Raw genomic sequence first — 24,176 nt, forward strand, 5'->3', positions numbered from 1 at the left:
CTTGCATACATTCTGGCAGGAAATGTAACAAAAGTTAGCTAAGCAGATCACAGCTTCAGTAAATGTTTAATTATACCATTATGTTATATAAGAATGTAGTAAAAAAGTGACTTAATATAACTGCTGATGACTGTTAAAAAAAAAAAAAAAAAAAGCTTGTGAAGTAGTTTTACATTTCTGTAGTGTATAGGTCAGTTTTTAGGTTTTTATTTATTTTTGTTTGTTTAATAATAATAAGCCCCACAACTTTGTTTTCATACCACTCACATTTCTTTGTTGTCAAATGAACCATTTATTTACTACAAATAGCTCTGAGATCTTAGAACAGCACATAAAAAGTGCACAAGCACATGTGAACATATTCAAAACAGCATATAATAGTTCTGTGACACCATATTATTGTAAGCCTCATGGGATTTTAATATGATTTTTTTCCCTCACATCGTCATTGACAAAGTATCAACAGCATGTTAATACTGTGCACAGTTAATTAACAGAGTTTAAATAAAGGCTTTAATTAGAGATGTCAGGAATGCAGTTAGTGCACAACACAAATCTCCAGCTCTCATAAAACTAAATCTGATTTAAACCCAGTTTTTATTCTGAATTTATGCAATTAGTGCCAAGAATAATTAGTGCCAAATGCCAAAAATGACACATACCACAATTTAAGTGCAAGATAACAGCAGCTGAAAAATCAGATTAACCTTCATTAAAATACTGGCCTCACATCTAAAATATTCCAAATCAAAAGGGTAAAACATGGCAGATACAACAGGTTAGACATTTTCGATAGTACATTTAGACCTTGTATGCACATTAAAACTAAAAATTTACACTTAAACAAAACCAGATATTCAGCAGACAGTGTTGAGTGTCTAAATATAAAGAAATAATGGAATGTGATGATACACATTTTTTTGCTTGTGGTCGTCAAAACACAATTTCATTTTGGAGTCATAGAAAACATAGTTTTTCCAGTTAGGAACAATATAACTTACCTGATTTGTATTCATCAACAATGACCAGCAATAAACAAAATACTATGTCTTGGTGCATGAAAACACTTCTCACTTAATCTAGATAAAGGTCAAGGTGTTCACACACAAATTAAACGTGACTCAAATGTATCAACCACATATTCTTTACATTCTCAATGTGCCATCGGGTAACACAAAGATAAGCAATGTGATCAAGTGTAGCTCTTTTTTTGCATTGCCATTAACTTGAAATGTCCTGTGAAGGCATCAGGTTTACCATCTTTTTCCATGTTAGATTAGAAGTGATACCTGTTGTATAAAGGCATAGGGTGAGTGTAAAATCAAGTGCTGTAATATTAACTGCAGTTGTCTGTGCAGTCCTGGGCTCGCTGGAAGACCTGGTACACACTGACTAAAGGGAACATCGTGAGAGCTCCAATGAGAGAGCCAGCCTGGATGAAGACTCCACACCAAAGCAAAGCTGCATGCCCTGCTTCGTGAAGCAGAGTCCCAACTACAACCTTCAGGTAAGAGAACAAGCCGGTGAAGATGATCCAGGATATGATCTGAATGAAGAAAGAATTACAGGCTTCTGTTAAAAAACTAAACCTGATGAGAATAAATGGGTTCTAATATTCTCCATATAGTTTAATAGAATTATTTTTATACTGTATTTACAGATAATGTGTGTACTATGTGTGGTGACTGAACGGGTGCCTTATTTTCATTAATTATTTTTGAAATGTAAATCAATAATTAGAGTAAAACAGAGGTTAAGGTCTATTGAGCAGCATCTGTGGCATGGTCATTTACCCTAGAAAATATTTTAAAATATTATAATAAAGTTAATATTTCGAAGTATAATTAATAATTATATTAAATGTTTAATGCATTTATAATGCAAGTATAATTTTACAGCAGTTGCCCCATAGACTTCCACTGTACACAACTATTAATATAAGAGGATTTTGACTCCAACTGATTTTTTTCTTTGAAATATTGCTATAATGCTCAATAAATATTGCTCAATAATTATCTTTCAAGCATCTTAATTATCTTACTCATACTTTCTCAAATCTTTAGAGATGATACAATAATGAAACGGAGTGGGGCGAAATCGCTAAACAGTTGCACCACTTTTGCACGTGGTAGTTCAGTGGTGTAGTAAACAGCACTTTTAACATTTCGAGAGATTCGTTCTTAGTTCCTCTTCCACGCAGTAATGACATGCAGTTACTAACCACTAGAGCAACTCCAGACTGACTTCCTAAAAGTGGTGGACAGGGACTCAGCGCAGCCAAGGCCATGAGATGGGCAGCAAAAATACAGCCTCCCAGTGACACCATTCCAAGACCAATGCTGGACCTATAATGAAACCATCCATTTCAATTCTAAAAATTCAACTAAATTAATAACACTTACACCACACAATGACGTGACAAATTGTACATGAGCAGAATTTAAATTAGGGCCACTGCCCTGCAGAGTTTAGCTCCAACTTGCCTCAACACACCTGCCTGGAAGTTTCCAATATGCCTAGTAAGGCAAGGCCTTGATCAGCTGGTTCAGGTGTGCGTAATTAGGGTTGGCGCTAAACTCTCCTGGACAGTGGCCTTCCAGGAACAGGACTGAACACCTGTGATTTAAATGAACAGGGCCACTAAGCACTGTTATGCACATAAAAGAGTCATCAAGAACTTTAACTCACTTACCTAAGTAGGAAAAACATGGCCACAAAGCAGGCCAGAGGGTTTGCAATGTTGCCCAAGACGACAGAGAGGTGAAAGGTCATGGTGCCATAAGGCAGACAGGCGAAACTCTGCACGGATGGTAGCACACCGTTGGTCAAAGCATTGGATATTCCCAGCAACAGGAGCAGGTATATATTGCGTGACGTCCAGAAGGCCACAACAGGTGCCTGTTTTTCAACTTCAACTTGTTCCTCAGAAACTGGGGAACCTCCGTTTTGTAAAGGGTGTGTCTCTTCCTCCGTTCTCACTGTTTCCTGTTCAGTCTTTGGAATTTCCTCTGCTGCAGTCGGAGTGACCACTCTGTTTGTCAGAGCGAAAAAACAGAGGGCCGAAATCGCCAGCATCACAGACAAGAACCAGAAGAAGTTTTGGGCAGGGAAGTTTTCTTTGAGATAGTGGGGCTCTGTGCCGTTGGCCGTCTCAACGCACTCTAGTTTCCCTACACCCTGACCCAAAGCGACCACACAGGGAAAGAGTGCGCAAAGACCCTGTCCGACAAAGAACGTCCGGATGTATTGTGGGGGGTAACGGAACATGAATGGTAAGAAGGTGACGTTGGAAGTGCAGCAGACAAATGACAGGATAAAAGTAAGCAGCATGAACGGGACAGATCTTGGCTCTCCAGCGACTGTGACCACCTGGGACCAAAAGAGAGCAAGAAATGCAGCTGCAACCACCGCTAGCACTTGTATGATGTGGATGACCAAGCGTTCATTCAGCCATCCTGGAGCAAAGTGGTGGGTTAAAGTCACAGCCACTGGACCCAGATTCCCAAATGCAATCAGCACTGAAAGATAGGCTGGCAAGTTCCACTCTGTAAAGAAATGACATGTTTGAAGTTCTAAAATTATCTGGATAAATACAGCATCTATTAGGTACAGCTGTGGCACATGTTGAAGTTTTATTAAAACACTATTTACCTTCAGGTAGAACACCTACAACAACTGGCAACTCAACCCATAATGAGTTCACAGAGATCCATGAGCCCATTCCAAACAGGGCCACCAGAATATGTGTAACAATGGCATGATTCCACCATGTATCTGCCATTTATATGTCTAGGAAAAGGGCACAAGCAAGTTAGAGCATCCATGTTTTTAATTGTACATAATACACCTATTTCTTGTGACTGTATTTGAAAAAAATTGAATAGTCAAAGTAAATTGCTTTCCTCATGCTAAACTATGTCATCTGATATGGATTGAATTAAAACTTATAAATGTTAATGACTTCTCGCTTTCACTGAAATGCTTGTTCAACTGTCAGTGCTAAATTATCAGTGTTCACTTATATACAGCAAAGCGATATAGAATATACAGTATATACCAAATGTAAATGTAAAATATAAAAACATAAAAAACTGCTAAATATATGTGTACACATACATATAAAAATAAATTTTTTTTTTTGAATTAAACATATTTTAAAATTTACTCTGCTTAAATGAACAGTACTCAAATGTGTGATGCTGCAGACCTTTTGAAATGTTATAAAGAAAAAGCCACATGTAACACTGGCTAAAAAGGGTGAAATGGAAAAAAATATATATATTGGATGGTAAATTATAATAATAAAAACAGTATGGATGAATGAATCTAAAGTCTGTAACACTTTAATTGCTTACAGTGGAGGATTCTTTAATGAACAAAATTAAAATACCATAATTTAAAATATATATACTTATAACATTATAAATGCTTTACTGTACTTTTTCTCAAATGAATGCATCCTTAATTAATAAAAGTTATTTTTTTTAATCAAAACATCAATTTCATAGTGATTTAGAACAATTTTATATATATAAGATTATATGCATATACATAACATTATATAAATATTTATTATTATTATTATTATTGGTAGTACTAGTAGAATTTTTATTTAATAAAAGTCAGGACAAGTATTTTGCTACAAGTATTTTATTTTGTAATGCAACTTCTATAAAAAAACAAATATAAAAAAAAAACAATGAACTAATTAACTGTTTTGATACTAATAATGTCTAGTATTCCAGTAAGAGGACAAGCTTGTTAGTAACAGAACATCTGAAAACAAAGATTTTTACCATATGTAAAAACAAAACAAGAAAATAATGCAAGTACCATGTATTTAACATTTTTATCACGTTAAAACACAATCAGAGAAACTCAAAGTTCTCCCTGTAACAAGGGCCAAAAACATTTGTTTTCTTTATATCAATACTACGCTTTTGTTGAGTTTGCTGACCAGTGGCTGTGCTTTGGGGGTCGAGGGATGATGTTTCAGTTGGGGTCTCTCGAATCTCAGTGTGTCCAAGCACATTCTCAGTTGGTGATATAACTATAACTCTCTCATTTGGCAGGACATCCTTCAGTGTAGAAACCATGTCATTCAAAGAGAACCCTATGTGAGTTAGCTTTTTGTCTCTGGAACCCAAGATGCTCTTTTGGTAGTTCAGCTCACAGCGAATGACCTCACGTATATGCGCATGGCTTGCCCCTTCCAGTTTTGTGAGCAATCTTTCAACATCTTGCTTGCTTTTACATGGGCCACCGTATTTTGAAACTGCTCCAACAATCATTTTCCTATAAATGTGATCCTGAGCTTTTTGCTTTAGTCTAGACACCTTCATTTTTTTTGCGGCATTGAGATTTGCTCCGTCAAAGATGGAGTAGCGTTTTTGAATGGTTTTGGCAGGTGACAGTGTGACCGCTGCTGATGTAGGTTCATCTGTTGTCTCTCGGGAAGCAGGTTCTTGTTCTGCATTTTCGGAAACTGAACCCTCGGTCCGACCAAGAGTTTTATCAAGCCTGTTCTTCTCATAAGGGTACGCATGACCAAAGGGGTACTCGCCCATCAGCTGTGAAAATGTGCAGTTTGCCATTTGAACGGCTAGATCCGTTGGAAGATCTTTGCAGTGTTCGCCGCCAGGCAAGAAATCTTTAAGATTGTCCTCGAGTACAGCTGCGAGGGCTTTCATCGTCCTCTGTAAGCAAGCTTTTATCAGAGTACCAAACTGGTTCTCTGCATTATCACGGCAAAATCTGAACACTCCTTCGAAAGTCCCCTCTTGCATTGGAACCTGTAAGAATACATTCACAAAAGCTTCTGGTTGCAAAAGGCAACTCGCATCTTGCGACCATTCCAGGAGCTTTTCGTACAGGCATAGGATGTATCTACTGAAAAGAGGATATTCTCCATCGCTCTTCAGAAGCTGCCAAAAGGGTCCCAAGACTTTAAGGTAGACAACAGCAACCACACAGACCAATGCCTGCAAAGCCTCGTCGTTTGCGTCAGCATTGACGCTCTCCAACAGGATATTCGAGTCGTCGTTCAGGAGCTGCAGATCAGATACAAAGAGAGCAACATCTTCACGATGGTGAATGAGTCCAGCGGCTGCTTCAAAGTAGTTAATGATACGATTTGACCTATAAATAGGCAGTTTGGAAGTGTTTTTTCTTTCAAGGCAAAAAGCAAGCCAGTGCCTGCGGTAATTTGGGTTGGTCTCCTCGCTTGGACATAACATTTCCGAAGCCATGTGAATGTAACGGGTCACTGCGCTCTCATCGAAGTTGACAAAACTCTGAAATCTGGGGTGCTTGTCGCGTCCGAGTTTCTCGCCTGTGGTGTTCACTATATCTTTTTCAAATGACATCATTTGCTGTTCAATTACATCAATGAGTTCGAAAAGTAACTGGCAGATGTAACGCAGGAAATTCAGCGGTGGCACTAGTGGATGGGTGCTTCCTTTGACTTTGTCATCGAGGGTTCTTAGGTTAGCATCTTCCTTTAGCATTGCCGAGAAGTGATTTTGAAGCAGATCCAGTGAAACCACTTTAGCAGCGTCGTTCTTTCCTCCATTCATGTCTGCAATCTTTTGCCAAGACAGCACAGAAATATCAAGAAGTGTTACATTGTCGCCCGTGTCGGTTCTCGGGTCTTCTTCCACATCTTTCAGTGACCGTATTGGTGTTTGATGGCTCTGTGATCCCTGTTCCCTTTTAACACCGAATAAATGAGGCATTTGCTTGGGCTCATGATGTGTTTTCACAGTCACATCTGTCTGCGAAATACGGAAGGGCTCATCTTCCTCCTTGACAAAAGAGGTAGGTTTATGCCTAGAAATGCGGCGTTTCTTCCTCAGATGTGCTTTGATCATTGCCACCCTCCTGTATTCAATATCATCAGCATCAGCTTCAGGAGCAAGATCAAATGGACTCTGAAGAAACTCATCCAGAAATCCGCGGCTCCTCTTTCGGCTCCTCTGATTGTTGCGGTACTGTATTCTGAAATTCTTGAGACTTGACCGTAGGAGCCTATAGGCTCTTTGGATCTTGCCATCACTACAAAATAAAGGCTCAAAGTTACGAATCCAGGACACCAAGACAACCGGGTCTAATTTCTCTCGCGAAATAAAATTAGTCAATTCAAGAATGAGACCGTTTGTGAGACCAGTTAATTTTGCACGATCAGAAAAGTCAGACATTTCAAGTAAATCTCTTCTCCCGATTCCGATACTATCACATATAGGTCCAACAAATTCAAAGTTGACATCTGACTCAAGAAAGTTCTGCCTGGCATCTCCAGTTAAGCTCAAAGCTGTCGTGGTGTTTCTCTCAATCAAGCTTCGGAAATCCGCTGACTGAAACATTGGGACAATCTTTTGAAGCCACTGAATTAAATCAACCCATGAAATATCTTGCTCCTCTCTCATCAGTCCAACCTGAACCAACATGCGGATTTTCCAGGGCTTTTCATCCAGCTCCAACAGCTCTCCATAATGAGCACCAAGGAAGTCGTCAACAAGCTTGGAGTAAAAATCGTCCTCTGCAAGACATAGTTTTCAAATGTAAATAAGCAGATACTTAAAAAAAAAAAGTTGTTTGTTTTGATAGTAAGTCATTGAATACAAAACAAAAAGTAGTACTCACTGAGCTCAGCAGCAATGGTCTTAGCACTCGCACTAGAGGAACCAAAGTCTTGCAGGTCCTCCATAGTTGAACATCAAAGTGGCTTGGCTTGTTTTTTAAACCATCTGGTGGAGCACACTTCCAAATAAAGGCCAGATAAATGTTTTAGTAATAACGACCAAAGAATGACAGTCCACAGCTGATCTTAACCGTGCAAAAGATTATCCTTCAGGTTCCTATTTTTTTATCATGTTACAACAGGTGTACCTGCCTGAGACTGTAGTTTTCCTATTGGTATTACAGGTTTATAATCATTTTCAACTTAAAAATTAATCACTCATCTTCTGATTTTTCCATCTTTAGATTTACAAGACATATCCTTTGGTATATATTACATTATTAAATTTGTTTCCTCAAAAATACACCACGGTAAGTTTATGGCAAAATATAACAATCGATTCTAAATATAAATAGTAAATGCAATGCTCTAATATACAACTGTAGCTTGGTATTAGCCAATGCTGTCATCAGAAAATTAATTAAGACACCTTTCCTACACTTTTTAAAGGACATCCCATATTAATTAATTACCTTAATTTTACAGTCGTGATAATATTTACAGTAATGGTATCTGTGGTTTCCTTGGTAATATATTGTAAGGGTTATGAATTATATAAGTGTTATGATTACTTGTTGCGCGTGTCACACAAAAGCACAATACAATGAATGAATAGAATTCATGGGATAAAAATAACACTGAAAGAATGGTGCAAAAGTTCAGTTGCATCACTGCTAGCTTTACTAACATAAATCAAGGTCACATATTCTGTCAACTTGGCAAGTTATTTATTAGTTATCCTGAAGTAATCAGGGAACAAAATGTTCACGCCTCATTCGTGTACGCGGCTGATTTTGCAAGAAATGTGTTGTATTATCGACTTCTTGCTATTATTGACTAAATATCTATTTTGCTTGTTTTGGTTTTACTGTTTGAAATCTCAAGTACTAGGGCTGGAAACGAGAACATACGTTTTCATTCTTCGTGGTTTGTTCTCTCTAGCGCGCGAGGATGCGTCAACGCACGTATCGTGAAGTTTGAAAACATGCTGTCTGTGTTTGATTGCTATTACTGTGGGAGATTACCATTAATAAGACGTTTAAACAATGTTATGTAGCAAGCATGTTTTAAATTTAAATAAGCGTTCAGAAAAAAACGTACATTTATTCGTGTATTTACATCAACGGTAATGTTTAAGTGCGAAATCTCGAAATGTACTCACCGACTTATTGTTCGGCTGTAGTATTCTGTGCAGCGTGTTACTCTCTTTGGACCCTTTGCAGTGTGTAGAGAGAGAGTCGGGGATTCTGATTCAGCAATAATTTTCCTAAAAACGGAGGAGCGTCCACTCTATATCATGGACTTCCCTGTTGAGTCACGTGTGCACTTGAAGCGTCTTTGATTGGACATATTCCATGCATTCTTTTTCGTTAAAAAGGCTATGCTAGTCCACCTTGCTTCAGCGAATCAGTTACAAAGAGCCGGTTCAGTGATTCTTTTGCGTCATTACGTAATTGCGTCATCACATCGACCCCTGGCCAACTAGTGTATATAATATTTTTGTATTCTTATACCCCCGCAGAGGCGGACAAAGTACTCAACTCCATTACTTGAGTGAAAGTACAGATACTGCTGGTCAAATATTACTCCATTACAAGTGAAAGTTGTAAAGACAGATTTTTACTTAAGTAAAAGTACAGAAGTACCGTACTTGCTTTTAAAAGTACTTAAGTACCAAAAGTAAATTTCCTTTTTTATGTCAATGCACATATTTTTTATTGTTGTACGTAATACTTGCAATACCTCTGAAGCAACTTACAATACATTACACCTACTGAATACACTGACTAGCATCTTTGGTCTGAGCTGTTTCAACTGAAAGAAACTTGCTCTGACTGACCTTAAAATATATCAGTGCCTTTATTTTGTCTCAAAATGCACACCAATGTTTTTTCTAAGGCATGTTTATAAAAATTACTTCAATGTCCTAATTGAACTATGGCCTAATCCTGGCTTATTCTAAGCCCTGTCTGTGAAACCAGGCCATAATGTCTAACTGAATGATTGTGTACTTTGTGGTTTACACTCCGACATGATTGTAATTTTAAAAATGTTGGTGCAAAAATAATCTGTCCAAACTGTTCCAAAAAAGCAATATGTCGTTACTTTTCTTAGGTTTCTTTTCTATGAACTTCCTTTAATAAAAGTGTTTGGATAAATTCACCTTCACGTGCACCGGTTTTGTAGCAGCAGTGAGTCCGCTCATAAAACATTAAGTCAATTTTTACGTAAATCTAGTTCTAAAATTTTTAATAAAAGGGGATTAAAATGAATAGAAATGGAAAAAAGAAAGAAAGATTCTTGCACAATGTTGTTGACTCGCGAACCCATCGGACCGATTTAGTCCGAGTTGTCAATGAATCGTTCATTCAGATGGTAATGCGCGAAATTGGTGCGAATCTTATGCAAAAAAAAGTTAGAATCTCAAACAAGAATGGGCAGGCTGGGCAGATCTCTCATCAACTATAGAGCATGTAATAATCCATTGTATGGCATATGAAAGGGAAAGAATTCAATTATAAAGCGATTTAATTTCTGTTGGCATAAATTCTTTAACTTTGCAAAATTAACAGTTCTTACAAAGGATATGAAGCTTATTTATTTATTTATTTTATTTTTATTTAGTCATTTAGCAGACGCTTTTATCCAAAGCGACTTACAAATGAGGACAATAAAAGCAGTCAAAACTAACAAAAGAGCAACAATATATAAGTGCAAATGACAAGTCTCGTTTAGCCTAACTAACTACACGTAGCAAGGTGTATATATACAGTGGGTACGGAAAGTATTCAGACCCCCTTAAATTTTTCACTCTTTGTTATATTGCAGCCATTTGCTAAAATCATTTAAGTTAATTTTTTTTCCTCATTAATGTACACACAGCACCCCATATTGACAGAAAAACACAGAATTGTTGACAAAAAAACTGGTCCATTGGAGTGAACGGAATTGTCACAACTCTCTCTCTCTACAGCTCTGGTCGCTGTGTACGAAAGCGGATATGAAGACATTCGTTGACCAAAGAAAGCGCACCATGGCGCTCGGATAACAACAACAAAGGAGTAAGAGGTACCGTCGTGCAATTATGTTTTAGTAATGGTGCTACAAACTCTAGATTAATTTGCACGACTTTCCAGATTTTCAGCAAAGACCCGACAAACTGCTGCTGAATCTGTTTGCAGCAATACATAAAGAGGAGCTATTTTTTCAGTCAGCTAACGTTATCTAAGTCGTGCTTTTGCCAATTTTATATATTTTGTTTACAGTCTCATTAATGACGTTTTTCAGCGAGAATGTTTTTAGGGACCAACAGTAAGGCATGGAAAGCACAATAATGAAGGTATCCAACTCGAACACAGAGCCCGAGTCACTCCAGGCTTCTTCTGCAGAAATGTCAACCACTCAATCCAGCACAGCTGGGACATCCCAGTCTGCACCTGCAAAACGAAAAAGACTTTTGAAAAGAAAAGCTGATTCCGTTGCGGATGACAAAAGCAAAAAGAAAAAGAAAAAAACTGTAAAACGAACTATAAGACCAAATTACACCGTCCAGGAGGGAGAGGACATGCTTTTGATTATATCAAATATAAACAGTAGTGACAGCATATGGAAGCCCAAGCGGAAGGGATGTAAGAAAAAGAAGATAACCGCAAAAGGCAAGAGTAAAACCTCTGCTAACAAAACGAAAAAAGCACCAATAAATGCGAAAATCCCCAAAGTCACAGAGCAAGCTATTGATAAAAATGTTGATTTGGAGAGTGTTAATGCTGATAGCTTTGACCGCTGGGGTCAAAGTTTGCCAATAGAAGTCCTGGTGAAAATCTTTCAGTTTGCAGTTCTCCAGGATGGAGCCGTACCTTTTCTGTGCAGGTGGGGCATGCACTCTGTATTTGTGATATTCAGTGTCTGTCCAACCTTGCTACAGATGCTATATTTGCTTTATGTTTATTGTTCATTTGTTTGCTGTCTTTAAAGGGTTGGCAGAGTTTGCCGTCTATGGAATGGAGCTGCATCCTCTCCGATCCTGTGGCGTAGTGTGTCAGTTGGCTACTGCTGGATTGAACCCGGTAAGAGTCAATTACCTGGGACAGAACAGAAGATTAGGAACACTATAGACTGGCTAGGTGAAAACAGGTCAGTGGTTGAACCAAACAAAAGTATTTTTTTAATTGGAAGAACTTGAAGACTTGAAGACAATGTGAGATAATGCATAGCAAAGCTCCATCTATACAAAAAAGTTTTTTTTTATGTCTGTCTCTCGCAGATTGTCTCGGTTGAGAGAGTTCTCCCTTTGCCACTGGAAAAAACATGTTGATTATGTGATTCAGGTAATAATAATCCATCTGCTGTGAAATTTTGTGACTGCTTTCTGAATCTGTTTCTGATAATCTCTGTGTTCTGTTTTTCTAGAAAGTTTCACAATCATGCACCAATCTTCATTCTCTCAAGCTGTCTTACTGCACGGGAATGACAGAAACAGCCTTCCAAAACCTTGGTGCTCAATGTCGATCATTAGAGAATATAAATTTGCAACATTCAGAGGTTTGTATGCAAACTGTTTGCTTAGATTTGAAGGGACAGTTACCTAAAAATGAAAATTCAGTTTTATTCACCCTTATGTCATTCCAAACCTTTATGGCTTACGTTCTTCTGTGGAACAGAAAAGAAGAAATTTAGATGGACTTACAAATTATGGACATATTATTTACTTTATGATATTTTTGTGGGTTTTGAAAAGTTTCGGTTCACGTTGCATGGAAAAGAGTGATCAATATAGTCAGTATATAGTATATTAAAACCATGGGGTCACAGTCAAAAGGGTATTGGAATGACATGAGAAGTAAATGATGACTGCATTTTCTTTTTAATGGCAACTTTTACTTAAAGTATTTTGTATTGTTAATTTTTATTTTTTTTTAAATATAGTTTAATGTTGATGGTCTGGTATCCTTCCTTGAGGCATACGGCAACCAAATAAAGAAAATTTACTTCACACACAGCACCAAGAGTGACAAACTACTTAGTGCTTTGTCTGTAAGTTGATATTTTTACTATTTACTTTTAATATGTTTACTTCCTCTGCCATTTAAAGATGATATAAACTTTGAAATATGCTATAAAATGTCTTTATTATATAAAAGTATGTGAATTTGTCAACTTTGTCTGTTTCTGATGATACAAATGTCTCTGAAATTAAAGAAAGGTTGCTGTCCTGAGCTCATGCTGCTGGAGATCAATACTAAATTAGATGGAGGATACTGCCAGCTTCCCATCTGTATTCAGGCTTTGCAGATTGGATGCCCTAAACTTCAGGTATTAACCTAAAATGTGCTGTGTTCGTCATGTACACAAACCAAATCTATTATCACTCCTTATATTTTTTTTTAATTGAATATGCCCTAGTTTCATTAATTAATTGACATATCATTAATTATGATTTAGGACCAAGAAAAATAGTGTGCAGCGATTGCATAGCTGGCATTTTTCAGTTGAGTGCACAGTTACTATTTGAAATTCTAAAAAATATTTGCATACACTCCTCTTATTAATGGTGGGTCCGTGTACCTATGTATAATTCGTTTTTGAATTTAATATTGAAATCTGAAAAATTGAAAAAATGGCACATTTTTCGTTTTTCATTTGTTCAAACAAAACGAAAAATCAAGAATTCGGCTTAATTTTTTGTTTTTACGTTCAGGGACAGAAAATGAATAAACAACTTGAATTTTCGATTTCTACCTGTGGGCGGGAGTGAAACGCACCTCTCCGCTGATTGGTCAACCAAACATTACAACATAATAATAGTCCTTAAAAAACACAATAAGAGTCCTCCGCTTCTACGGATTCTTGACATGTTTATTATTTCTACTACATTTGATCTCTTTCTCTTCATCAAACAGCCAGATTAACGATTGGCTTGACACAAACCGTACCGAGGCAGAGCCTAGACAGAGCTTTCTTTTGTGTAGGTATAAATTCTGCAACCTGCCCATGAAATATTAGTTTATCTCATAAATATTAATTTACTTCACACCTGCTCTCACAACTACTTACTAGCCTACATCTTTGGCACACCACCTTATTTATTATAGCTAACCACCTATTAAAATCTGTGTGGCAAGCTGCGCGATGCACTGCAGCACTGGGAGAATGTATTGTAGACTAGCACAGACCACCAGGGTGTGATTTGTGGTGGGTGGGGTGAATTTCCCGGGGATTTCCCCCCTTCTGGTCAATGTATTCCTGTCTCTGCTGAATTATATTTTTCCCGGTGGGGATAAAAAAAAAATCATAGTGACAGTATAACATTAATACACAATGTTTTTACTCAAAACTCACTCTATTGTGGCCTAATGAAGACATTGAAAATAAACTGACGCATAAATGCAGACAGAACGAATGTGCCGGTTTTTTTTCAATTTTGCCAATTTCAATATTAAATTAAAAAACGAATTATACGTAGATACACAGACCATGGTGACATGTTTCAGAATGAGAACTTATAAAAATGGTACTACAAATATAAAGTATTACAATCCTATTTTTTCTTTTCTTTTAAATTATTTTGCAATTTAGACTTTTAGGTTGATGAATGTCACTCCAGTTCCTAAAAAGATCCGCAACACACCGAGTTCAACATCTGGTTTTCCCATGCTAGAGGAGCTGTGCATTGCCACTTCCTCTCACTCTTTCATGACTGACGGTGACCTGAACAATGTGCTCCATGGCTCCCCTCACCTGCGTGTGCTGGACCTACGTGGTGGCTCTCGCATCACAGCCACTGGCCTCTATGCTCTACCTTGTGAGAGTAAGTCTTGATTTTGAAAAGTGAACATTGATGTGCCTCACACAGTAGTGAAAATGTAATATAAACCACACACACATATGAACATCACATGGTTTGATGGACTTTCCCCTCATTTTATTCTTATAGTTTACAATGTGGAAGGATCTGATCATACAATATGCTGCTTTTCCTGTAATTTGCTGTCTTGTCTTGTGTAGGACTGGAGTGTCTGTATTGGGGCCTGTACTTCAACAGCAATACCATGGTAGCATCCAAGAAAGGCATACACATGCTTGCCCACAAATGGAGCAGCACCCTCAGGGAGCTTGATTTGGCCAACCAACCATTTTCAGAAGAAGACATGGAGATTGCCATGGGACATCTTGCACATGGTGCTGGAGTCGATTTGTTTCGCTCCCTGAACCTCAGTGGAACTAAAATCACTTCATCTGCACTCAGGTAATGATGTAGCTGTGCACATACATTTAGTACCTGCCAAAAGATTTTGTAAGTGTTTATAAATACACAATAATAGAAAGTGCAGGTATTTTCGTAATTTTTAGTAGATAGTTAAGATGTTCTGATACCATTTTTAATGTTTCACAGGTTACTAATAAGTCAGTCACCAACACTGAAGTACTTGAATCTGTCTTCTTGCCGGTATCTGCCCAGAGGACTCAAACGAGTATATCACGGTCGAGAAGACATTCAGCTACTACTGGACAAATTAGACTGAACGTGTATATATTACAGAAACTCTGATATTAAATTCAGTTATTTTTAAAGTGTACAAAATGTAATTTCTCTCTCTCTCTCTCTCTCTCTCTCTCTTTCTCTCTCTCTCTATATATATATATATATATATATCTGGGATTTCTATATAAAGATAAGGCCACTTTTTCAATTTATGTCAGATTTGCAACTACAGTTTTTTTTCCATAAATACTTGTTTATCTTTACTACCCTAATCTGCAACCATTTTTCTCATGTTCATGTGCTGGTATGCAATAAACGTTGAATGTTATGACTTTATCACAATGTAAACTAGCGATATTTAATGAAATGAAAGAGATTACTGGCATGAAAATGATCAAATAAACTAACGTATTGCAATTGTGTGTTTATTTGAATTGTTTTGAACACCGCAAGAGAGCATGAGTTAAAAAGATGATTTTAAACGTTTTTAAACAAATAGCATTTGCGCTTTTCTGATGCTTCTAAATTAAAAAATGTAAAACTGCAAATGTATGTTATATATTGTAAGCAATGCACACTGAAAATGTATGTTAACTGATATACATTTACAGATTTGTATTTGGCATAAGCGGAAACAGAACAGTGATTGTAGTTAATGAATTGAGAATATATTGCATGGCATTTTGCATCAAATCTTACCTACTTTTTTAAAGCGAGCAAACTTAGGCCAGTCTTGGGGTCGCTAACACATCGTTCCACAAGTTGCAAATATGTGAGGTTCTCCTGAGTGTTGGGATCAAAGAATCCTTTGGTGTCATCATCTGGATCAGAGAGGATCTTGTTCATCTCCTCATCAAAGTACCCTCTTTGGTAAGCCACCTCCACAGGAACACGATGGCTGTGCACAGGATCAATGATGCCCCCAGTGGCGATCTGAGCTTCTAACAGACGAATACCGTGGTCCTTGACGATCAGATCTTTTTTCAAGGCCTGGAACAAGGAGATTATGTTCCCTGTGTTGGGGTCCGTGTAACCAGTGACTGCCCGTTCTGCAGAAAGCAGTTTGTTTTTCCATTCTGTCCCAAAAAGTCCTTCAGTCACCGCCTGCTCTACTGACAGCTTTTTATTCTTCACTGGGTCAATCATGAAGCCAGTGGCAGCCTGGGCCTCAAGCAAAACCAGAGATGTTCCAGGTGTCAGAAGTCCCTTATTTTTGGCATCGAAGATGCTCATGGTTTGTTTGGCAGACTGCACAAATACACCAGCGATGCTATTTGTTCCTTTCAGGTATTTTCGCACAGAGTCCATTTCACTTACATGATCAACTGTGACTTTTCCGGAAGTTAGGTCTTTGTACATTTTCTCATCAATGACTTTGGATTGCAGCAACTCATCAGCACTCACGTCCTTTCTGATACCTTGAAAATTTTGTTTTTGGGTTGTCTCTGTTGTTGTTATTGTTGTAATGGTTTGGGTGCTTGTTCCTGATTTCTGTGATACCACTGTCAGAACTATTTCTAAAAACTGTTCTATAGTTATTGTACCTGATTTAAACTGCTGGACCAGTTCTCTCTTCTTTTCCTCAGAAATGTAATTTGAGTACAGCAGATCCCAGAGTGTCACCAGCTGTCCTTGGAATTTACCTCCCGCTTTCTTTGTGGTTGTAGATTTAAGGATATTCTTTGTATGTTCATCAATGAAGAAGTAGTGCTCGCCCTTTTTCGCAATCACAAGGAGGCTCAGGCCAGTGTTGGGATCTCTAAAGCACCGCTCCACAAGTTGCAAGTATGTGAGGTTCTCCTGAGTGTTGGGATCAAAGAATCCTTTGGTATCATCATCTGGATCAGAGAGGATCTTGTTCATCTCCTCATCAAAGTACCCTCTTTGGTAAGCCACCTCCACAGGAACACGATGGCTGTGCACAGGATCAATGATGCCCCCAGTGGCGATCTGAGCTTCTAACAGACGAATACCGTGGTCCTTGACGATCAGTTCTTTTTTCAAGGCCTGGAACAAAGAGATTGTTTTGCCTGTGTAGGGGTCTGTGTAACCAGTGACTGCTCGTTCTGCAGAGAGCAGTTTGCTTTTCCATTCCATCCCCACAACGCCTTCAGCCACCGCCTGCTCTACGGAAAGCTTTTTGTTCCTCACTGGGTCAATAATAAAACCAGTGGCTGCTTGGGCCTCAAGCAAAACCAGAGATGTTCCAGGTGTCAGAAGACCCTTATTTTTGGCATCGAAGATGTTCATGGTCTGTTTTGTAGACTGGACATACACACCAGCAATACAGTTTGTTGCTCCAAGGTATTTTTGAATAGATTCCATTTGGTTGATATCTTCATCATCTACTTCCTCATTGATAAGCTTACCCATCATTTCTTTTGAGATGATTTTTGCCCCAAATAGCTCACTTGCTGACACTTGTTTTCTTAGACCTTTAAATGAATGCTTTTTTGTCGTTACCTCAATTATCATTACTGTCACCATTTCTGTTATCTCCTCTATTGAGAGTTTCTTTTGTTTGTATTGGTCAAGAAATTCTTTCCTTTTCTCTGTAGAGACATATTCTGAGTGTAGTACATCCCAAAGTGATACACGTTTATCTGCAAACTTACCAGCATTGATGATCACTGATTTTTCTTTGAAGACCTTTATTATTTGTTTGTCACTGTAGGTTGAGTTTTCAGTACTCTTTTCAGTTACTGGGAGAAGCAGCAGGCCGGTTGAATTCCTTTCACATTTCTTCACGAGTTGTTGGTAAGTAAGAGGTTCTTTAGTTTCTGGGTCAGAAAACCCCTTTTCACTATTTATAGGATTTGCCAAAAGATCACTGGTCTCATTATTCACGCATCCTTTCATTATTGCCTTCTGAACAGGCAGCCTGTAGCTGCCAATTGGATCAATAATTCCCCCTGTGGCAAGCTGTGCATCTAAGAGGTTCAATCCATGTTTTCGAGGGATGAGACCTTTTTGCATTGCTTCGAATAAGCATATTTGCTCATCTGTGTATGGGTCTTTGAAGCCAGTGACAGCACGTTCAGCCAATAGTAAGTGCTCCAATATCTCTGGTCCGATAATTTGAGCTCTGACAGCCTCCATGACTGTGTGATGTGTGTTTTGGATTGGATCGATAACATATCCAGTTGCTGCCTGAGCCTCAAGCAACAAGAGTGCTGCATCGGAAGTGAGTACGCCTTCAGTTTTTGCCATGTATAAACTTAACACTTTTCCTGATGGATGAAGCTTTACTCCAGCAATACTTCCAGTGCCTTTCAAGTACCTTTGAACAGATTCAAGTGTAACCACATTTTCAAGTGTCTCCTTACCATGTTGCAGCTCTTTGTAAGTTTTGGTGTCAATGATTCCAGAGTCATGCAGCTGTTGCACCGAAACAGGTTTTCTCAGGCCCATTGTTGTTTGAGAAGTTTCTTCTTTCTGTTCTATTGTTTGAATAATTTTAGTAACTATGGTGACAACATCCTTAATGTTTATTTTGCCCAGACGATATTGTTCAAAGTACTGCTGCCTCTGTTCATCTGTGAAGTATACAGAATGTATTACTTCCCAAAGAGATTTTCCAGAGAAACGGCCAACAGGAACAACAACACTGTTTTTTTCAAATTCTTCCTTGATCTCAGCATCTGAGAGAATTTTTTGTGATTTTTCTTGTGTTTTCCCTTTTTCAGCTACTGGAAGAAGGAAAAGACCAGTATCAGGATCCTTGATGCATCGTGCCAACATCTCCATGTAGGTCAGATTTTCTTGTGTGGTGGGATCAAAAAATCCTTTAGTGTCATCACTTTGATCAGCAAGGATCTTGTTTAAGTCAGCATCAAAATAACCCTTTTTGAAAGCAACTTCAAGTGGTAAATGCAAACCTGTTAAAGGATCAATGATGCCACCTGTAGCAATCTGGGCTTCAAGTAGACGTATGCCATGCTGCTTTACAATAAGGTCTTTCTTGATGGCTTCAAAAAGTGATATTGTCTTGCCAGTGTATGGGTCTTTGTAACCAGTCACTGCTTTCTCAGCAGCCAAGAGTTTTTCATACAACTCTGGAACAAGGACTTTCTGCTTCAAGGCCTCCTCAACAGTGAGTTTCCTGTCTTGTATTGGATCAATAATAAAACCAGTGGCAGCCTGTGCTTCAAGAAGACACAAGGCAGTGCCAGGGGTAAGATAGCCCTCTTTTTTGGCTTGGTAGATGCTCATTTTCTGATTTGACTTTTGCAATATTACACCTGCTATACAGCTTGTTCCACTAAGGAAGTTTCTCACAGTGCCCATCTCAGCGAGATCTTTGATTGTTAGCTTCCCCTCAAGCACATTTTTGTATGTTTTTTCATCTATTATTGCTGAATTCAGCAACTCCAAAATAGAGACTTTTCCCCTAAGACCATTTACACTGAGGTCAGCATTTCTTTGTACTTCCTTGCTCTCAATGATCTCTAAAATAATTGTTATGATTCCTTCTATTGTGATTGTTTTGGACTTGTAGCGCTTTAACAGCTCCTGCCTTTTCTCCTCAGACAAATATTCAGAGTTGATGAGATCCCAGAGTGTCACTTTCTTGTTGCTGAATCTGCCGTATCTCACAGAGACATACGTGGTTTGGAACACTTCTTTGGCACTGCCCCCTATTGTGACTCTCTTGTTGTTTCCTTTGATTGTCAAGAGGCAAAGGTCTGTGCTTTGGTCAGTGACACATCTGGACAAAAGCTGCATATAAGTAAGGTTTTCATGAGTGTTTGGGTCAAAGAATCCTTTTGTGTCATCAGTTGGATCGCAAAGGATCTGATTCATTTCTGTATCAAAATATCCTAGTTTATAAGCAATATGAACAGGAATGCGATGGCTATTTACAGGATCAATGATGCCCCCTGTGGCAATCTGGGCCTCTAGCAGACGTATGCCATGATCTTTCACAATTAAATCGTTCTGCATTGCTTGGAACAATGAGATTTTCTTGCCAGTGTAAGGATCTTGGTAACCTGTCACTGCCTTCTCTGCTGAGCTTAATTTTGCATGAAGATCAGCCCCTATAACGCGTGCCTTCACTGCATCATCTACAGAAAACTTTCGATTAGCAATTGGGTCAATTATGAATCCTGTTGCAGCCTGGGCTTCAAGAAGAACAAGTGATGTTCCTGGCCTCAGAATTCCTTTTTGTCGGGCTTGGTAGACTGACATTATTTGGGAGTCAGGAAGCATCACACCAGCAATGCTTGGTTTTCCTTGTAGGTATGTTTGCACAGATTCATTCTCTGTAACATCTTTTACTGTCTTTTTTCCTTCTCTGAGATCTGCTAGATCATTCTCTGTGATGATGTCAGCCTCAGCGAGCTGGTTTGCAGTTACTTTTTCTCTTATACCTTCAAAAACTACATTAGCCGTTTTCACTGAATGTTCAATGATCTCCAGAACTTTGGTGACTATAATTTCAATTGTGAGTGTTTTGTTTCTGTATTGCTCGATGAAGGCTTGCCTTTGCTGTTCAGTGAAATATTCAGACATAAGTAATTCCCAGAGTGAAACAGTCATTCCCATGTATTTTCCACATGTCACTTTTACCATGACACCCTTGAAGACTTTTTTGATGTCATAGCCAATGAATGTGTGATTCAGACTACTGGATGGATCGTGAATGGGTAATAACGTGAGTCCTGTAGAGGGGTCGATAACACAACGATCCAGCAGTTGCAGATATGTCAGATTATCGTTTGTGTTTGGGTCAAAGAAACCTTTAGTGTCATCTCCAGGATCTTCAAGGATAGCATTCATTTCCTCATCAAAGAAGCCACGCTTGTATGCTACATCCACAGGAACTCTGTGACTGTTTATTGGATCGATAATTCCACCAGTTGCAATTTGTGCCTCAAGCAATCGGATCCCATGTTCCTTTATGATCAGTTCCTTCTTCAGAGCTTGAAAAAGAGATATGATTTCACCAGTGTATGGATCGTTGTAACCAGTGACTGCACGTTCTGCTGCGAACAATTTTGCATGGTACTCTGGCCCTACAAGTTTTTGTTTAATGGCTTCCTCTACACTGTACGTCTTGTTTTCAACAGGGTCAATCATGAATCCAGTTGCAGCCTGGGCTTCCAGCAGAATCAAAGCAGAGCCATGCATGATCATACCTTGTCTCATTGCCTGATAGATGCTCATTCTCTTGTTTGTGGAGAGCACAGCTACTCCCCCAATGCTCTTTTTACCTTCTAGATATTCTTTCACTGTTTCCATTAACATCACGTCCTGGGTGGTGGTTTTACCCTTATGCAGATTTTCAAATGTCTGTTGGTCAATAATTTTTGATGCCAGAAGCTCAGCAGAGGTTACACCTCTGCGGAGGCCTTGAAATGTGATGTAGATGGGGAACAGCAGCAAACCTGTTTCTGGGGCTACAGTGCATTTCTTTATCAGTGATGCATAGGTGAGGTTTTCTTGAGAGTTTGGGTCATAGAATACTTTTAGAGCATCCACTTGGTCTCTAAAAAGATCTTTGTCATAGTGACCCTTCCCATAGGCTTGTTTTTCTGTTAGGTAACATTTTTCAATAGGGTCATAGATCCCTTTGGTAGAGATCTGTGCCTCAAGTAATCTAATGCCATATTCTTTTGGGATTACATCTTTCTGCATGGCCTGAAAGAGTGAGATTTGTTGGTTGGTGTATGGATCTGTGTAGCCTGTGATTGCTCTCTCAGCTAATTGAAGTTTCTCTTTCATTTCATGTCCCACAATGCCTTCCTTTACTGCATCATCTACAGACCATGTCCAGTTTTTGATGGGGTCGATGATTCCTCCTGTTGCAGCTTGAGCTTCTAACAGTGCCAGACATGTTCCTGGCTTCAACAAGCGCTTCTTGAAGGCTTGGTATATTGTAATGGTTTCATTTGAATGTTCAAGGAACACTCCAGCTACTGGACCCTGAGAACCGCAATTTTCCTGAGCTGGCATTTTTTGTGGATTTTCTTGCACCAGAGTCTGTGGAATACATAGGAATAATTATTAGTCACACATTTAAAAACTAGCCTAACCTAATCATTTAAGTTATCCATATATTTTGTTTACTGTAGAAAAGGCAAACTGTACACCACAGAACCCTGTTGAAACGTGTGTTTGTGCTAACAATGAAAGCACCCTTCACCCCTTTTATGACTTGTCCTCACAGGAAAAAAACTTTTTGAGCATTGCATCACTTGGAAAAGTGTGCATGTGTTTATTTAGCGTGAACCTTGTAAGCAATCGAAAACTGGAAATACAGGATTCTGATTTATTCTTGAAGAATGTCAGGATAAAGAATCAACATGACCCAGACAGGCTTTTCACTTGTCAGTTACACGATCATGCACAAAAGTGTATGAGGTGCATTCTCTCTCTCTCTCTCTCTCTCTCTCTCTCTCTCTCTCTCTCTCTCTCTCCTAATTTCTGGTTTGAAGTGGGAGAGGTTTTCACGGTGAGGGGGATTTATATGGACTTTTCTATTGTCTTTCAATTTTTCTTTTGAGTGAAATTGATATCCAAATTTAATATTTATTGTAGAAGCAAAGTTTAGCGTGAGTTTTATTGACTGGTTGAGCAGTAGGTTTTCACGTGGTGAGAGCAGGGATGGCGTCGCACCTAGATGTGCGAACGCCGTCTCTGTCGCTCCGTCACGGAATTAGATGCATCACTCAAGCTGGAGTAACGGTGGAGGATGTGTTGCTGGACGTTCGTAGCTGAACGAGTGGGACATGAAAACATTGTTTCAGCATCTAGGATGAATAAGGCCGTGGTGGTCTTTTTGAAGGAGGAGCAACTGGTGAATCGTTTGGTAGAAAGCGGCATAGTGGTAAGTGGAGCTTTTGTTATTGTTCAACCTTTAGTATCGCCAACTGTAAGGGTAACAATTTCAAATGTCCCGCCATTTATTCCGGATGAAGATATAAAGCGTTATCGAGGTATGGAAAGTTTGAAAGTGGAATTAAGATGGTTCCGCTTGGTTGTAAACATGAATCCTTGAAGCATGTGTTATCATTTAGACGGCAGGTGTTTATGTTTTTTAATGCTCCGACATTAAATGTGTCTTTCCGTTGCGTGTATGAGGGGAAATCATACATGTTGTATGCGAGCACGGGGGAAATGCGCTGTTTTGAGTGCAGCTCAGTTGGACATGTAAGATTGTTATGTCCACATAGAGAAGGGGTGAGGAATGAGGCAAGTCAAAGTAATGATGAGAATGGAAGGGTGGAAGAAACTGTAGGAGAAACAGTGGAAACCGAGGATCAAAATGTGCGTAATGAAGAAGTTTCAGGTAATGTTAGTACTGAGAGTGAGATTAGGCCTACTACGGAAGCGTCTAAGGTGGTAGAAAAGGTTAATGGGGAGACACAAGTAGTAGAAGAGATGGTGATGACAGAAACTGTGAAGGAGGCAGAGCAGGTGGAAAGGTTAGAAACTGGTGAAGAAGTGATGTTAGTTGATATGGATAAATCAAGTGCTGAAAGGATAGTGAATTTGGAGAGCAAACAAACAGGAGAAATGGCTAATACTGAAAGAGAGGAAGAAAGTGAGGATGATCAGATGTCAGATGTATCAGATATGTCTAATTTATCTCAGATGGGTTGTGAGCAGTTTTATTCTCTGGAAGAGATAGATGATTTCTTGGATGAGACATTTGGGAAAGTAGTAGAAGTGAAGAATTACTTTGCTGATATGAAGAAGTTTGAAAGATCTGTTTTGTACTGGACGAAGCGAGTAGGAGAGGACAAACTAAACAAAAGGAAGAGATTTCGATTGAAAAAGTTTGTCACGAAAATAAGAAAGGGGAAAACTCCCAAGAAAAGGAAATTTCAATAAATTTGGCTAATGATGTGTAAACCACTAACGGTGATTTTTTTTCTTCTCTTTGTTCTATCTGTTTTTTCCCTCTTCTGGAACCTGTTTATGGAGGTTGTAAGAGTAGGATCCTTAAAC

The 24,176-nt window shown here is 38.7% G+C and overlaps 4 protein-coding genes across 4 annotated transcripts in view; 1 reads left to right on the plus strand and 3 right to left on the minus strand.

The window, feature by feature from the left end:
- Nucleotides 1-218: 218 nt before the first annotated feature.
- On the minus strand, nucleotides 219-7,479 carry LOC107748697 (solute carrier family 52, riboflavin transporter, member 2-like). The gene is made up of 5 exons (XM_016563630.1): nucleotides 7,434-7,479; nucleotides 3,652-3,789; nucleotides 2,693-3,545; nucleotides 2,222-2,345; nucleotides 219-1,546 (listed from the first exon to the last, which is right to left on the minus strand). Exons 2-5 carry the CDS (start codon nucleotides 3,779-3,781, stop codon nucleotides 1,337-1,339), a joined length of 1,317 nt encoding a protein of 438 aa, XP_016419116.1. The 5' UTR covers nucleotides 3,782-3,789; nucleotides 7,434-7,479; the 3' UTR covers nucleotides 219-1,336.
- Nucleotides 4,705-9,145, minus strand: LOC107748696 (uncharacterized). The gene is made up of 3 exons (XM_016563629.1): nucleotides 8,901-9,145; nucleotides 7,642-7,758; nucleotides 4,705-7,537 (listed from the first exon to the last, which is right to left on the minus strand). Exons 2-3 carry the CDS (start codon nucleotides 7,703-7,705, stop codon nucleotides 4,869-4,871), a joined length of 2,733 nt encoding a protein of 910 aa, XP_016419115.1. The 5' UTR covers nucleotides 7,706-7,758; nucleotides 8,901-9,145; the 3' UTR covers nucleotides 4,705-4,868.
- Nucleotides 9,146-10,663: 1,518 nt separating this feature from the next.
- On the plus strand, nucleotides 10,664-15,912 carry fbxl6 (F-box and leucine-rich repeat protein 6). Its single transcript, XM_016563641.1, has 10 exons — nucleotides 10,664-10,807; nucleotides 11,027-11,608; nucleotides 11,714-11,872; nucleotides 12,003-12,066; nucleotides 12,149-12,280; nucleotides 12,665-12,772; nucleotides 12,938-13,051; nucleotides 14,315-14,546; nucleotides 14,744-14,984; nucleotides 15,132-15,912. Exons 2-10 carry the CDS (start codon nucleotides 11,058-11,060, stop codon nucleotides 15,259-15,261), a joined length of 1,731 nt encoding a protein of 576 aa, XP_016419127.1. The 5' UTR covers nucleotides 10,664-10,807; nucleotides 11,027-11,057; the 3' UTR covers nucleotides 15,262-15,912.
- LOC107748699 (epiplakin-like) overlaps nucleotides 11,764-24,176 on the minus strand; it is a 28,137-nt gene continuing 15,724 nt past the window's right edge. The window contains exons 2-3 of the mRNA XM_016563640.1: nucleotides 15,925-22,205; nucleotides 11,764-11,820 (exon numbers count right to left, since the gene is read on the minus strand). Of these exons, the coding sequence (XP_016419126.1) occupies nucleotides 11,817-11,820; nucleotides 15,925-22,178 (6,258 nt within the window). The 5' untranslated portion in view covers nucleotides 22,179-22,205 and the 3' untranslated portion in view covers nucleotides 11,764-11,816. The remainder of the gene's footprint in view (nucleotides 11,821-15,924; nucleotides 22,206-24,176) is intronic.

Source organism: Sinocyclocheilus rhinocerous, unplaced genomic scaffold (assembly GCF_001515625.1).
Source record: "Sinocyclocheilus rhinocerous isolate Xijiao unplaced genomic scaffold, SAMN03320098_v1.1 scaffold499, whole genome shotgun sequence".
Classification (NCBI taxonomy): domain Eukaryota; kingdom Metazoa; phylum Chordata; class Actinopteri; order Cypriniformes; family Cyprinidae; genus Sinocyclocheilus; species Sinocyclocheilus rhinocerous.

What these genes read in the sequence shown, in the direction of transcription:
- LOC107748697 (XM_016563630.1), bottom strand. Translation starts at nt 3,781, where the DNA reads ATGGCAGATACATGGTGGAATCATGCCATTGTTACACATATTCTGGTG. An exon ending in GCCATGTTTTTCCTACTTAG is followed by an intron (nt 2,346 to 2,692) that starts GTAAGTGAGTTA and finishes GTTTCATTATAG; the next exon opens with GTCCAGCATTGGTCTTGGAA. An exon ending in AGTCTGGAGTTGCTCTAGTG is followed by an intron (nt 1,547 to 2,221) that starts GTTAGTAACTGC and finishes TTCTTCATTCAG; the next exon opens with ATCATATCCTGGATCATCTT.
- LOC107748696 (XM_016563629.1), bottom strand. Translation starts at nt 7,705, where the DNA reads ATGGAGGACCTGCAAGACTTTGGTTCCTCTAGTGCGAGTGCTAAGACC. An exon ending in GACCATTGCTGCTGAGCTCA is followed by an intron (nt 7,538 to 7,641) that starts GTGAGTACTACT and finishes TATGTCTTGCAG; the next exon opens with AGGACGATTTTTACTCCAAG.
- fbxl6 (XM_016563641.1), top strand. Translation starts at nt 11,058, where the DNA reads ATGGAAAGCACAATAATGAAGGTATCCAACTCGAACACAGAGCCCGAG. An exon ending in GCCGTACCTTTTCTGTGCAG is followed by an intron (nt 11,609 to 11,713) that starts GTGGGGCATGCA and finishes CTGTCTTTAAAG; the next exon opens with GGTTGGCAGAGTTTGCCGTC. An exon ending in TAAATTTGCAACATTCAGAG is followed by an intron (nt 12,281 to 12,664) that starts GTTTGTATGCAA and finishes TTTTAAATATAG; the next exon opens with TTTAATGTTGATGGTCTGGT.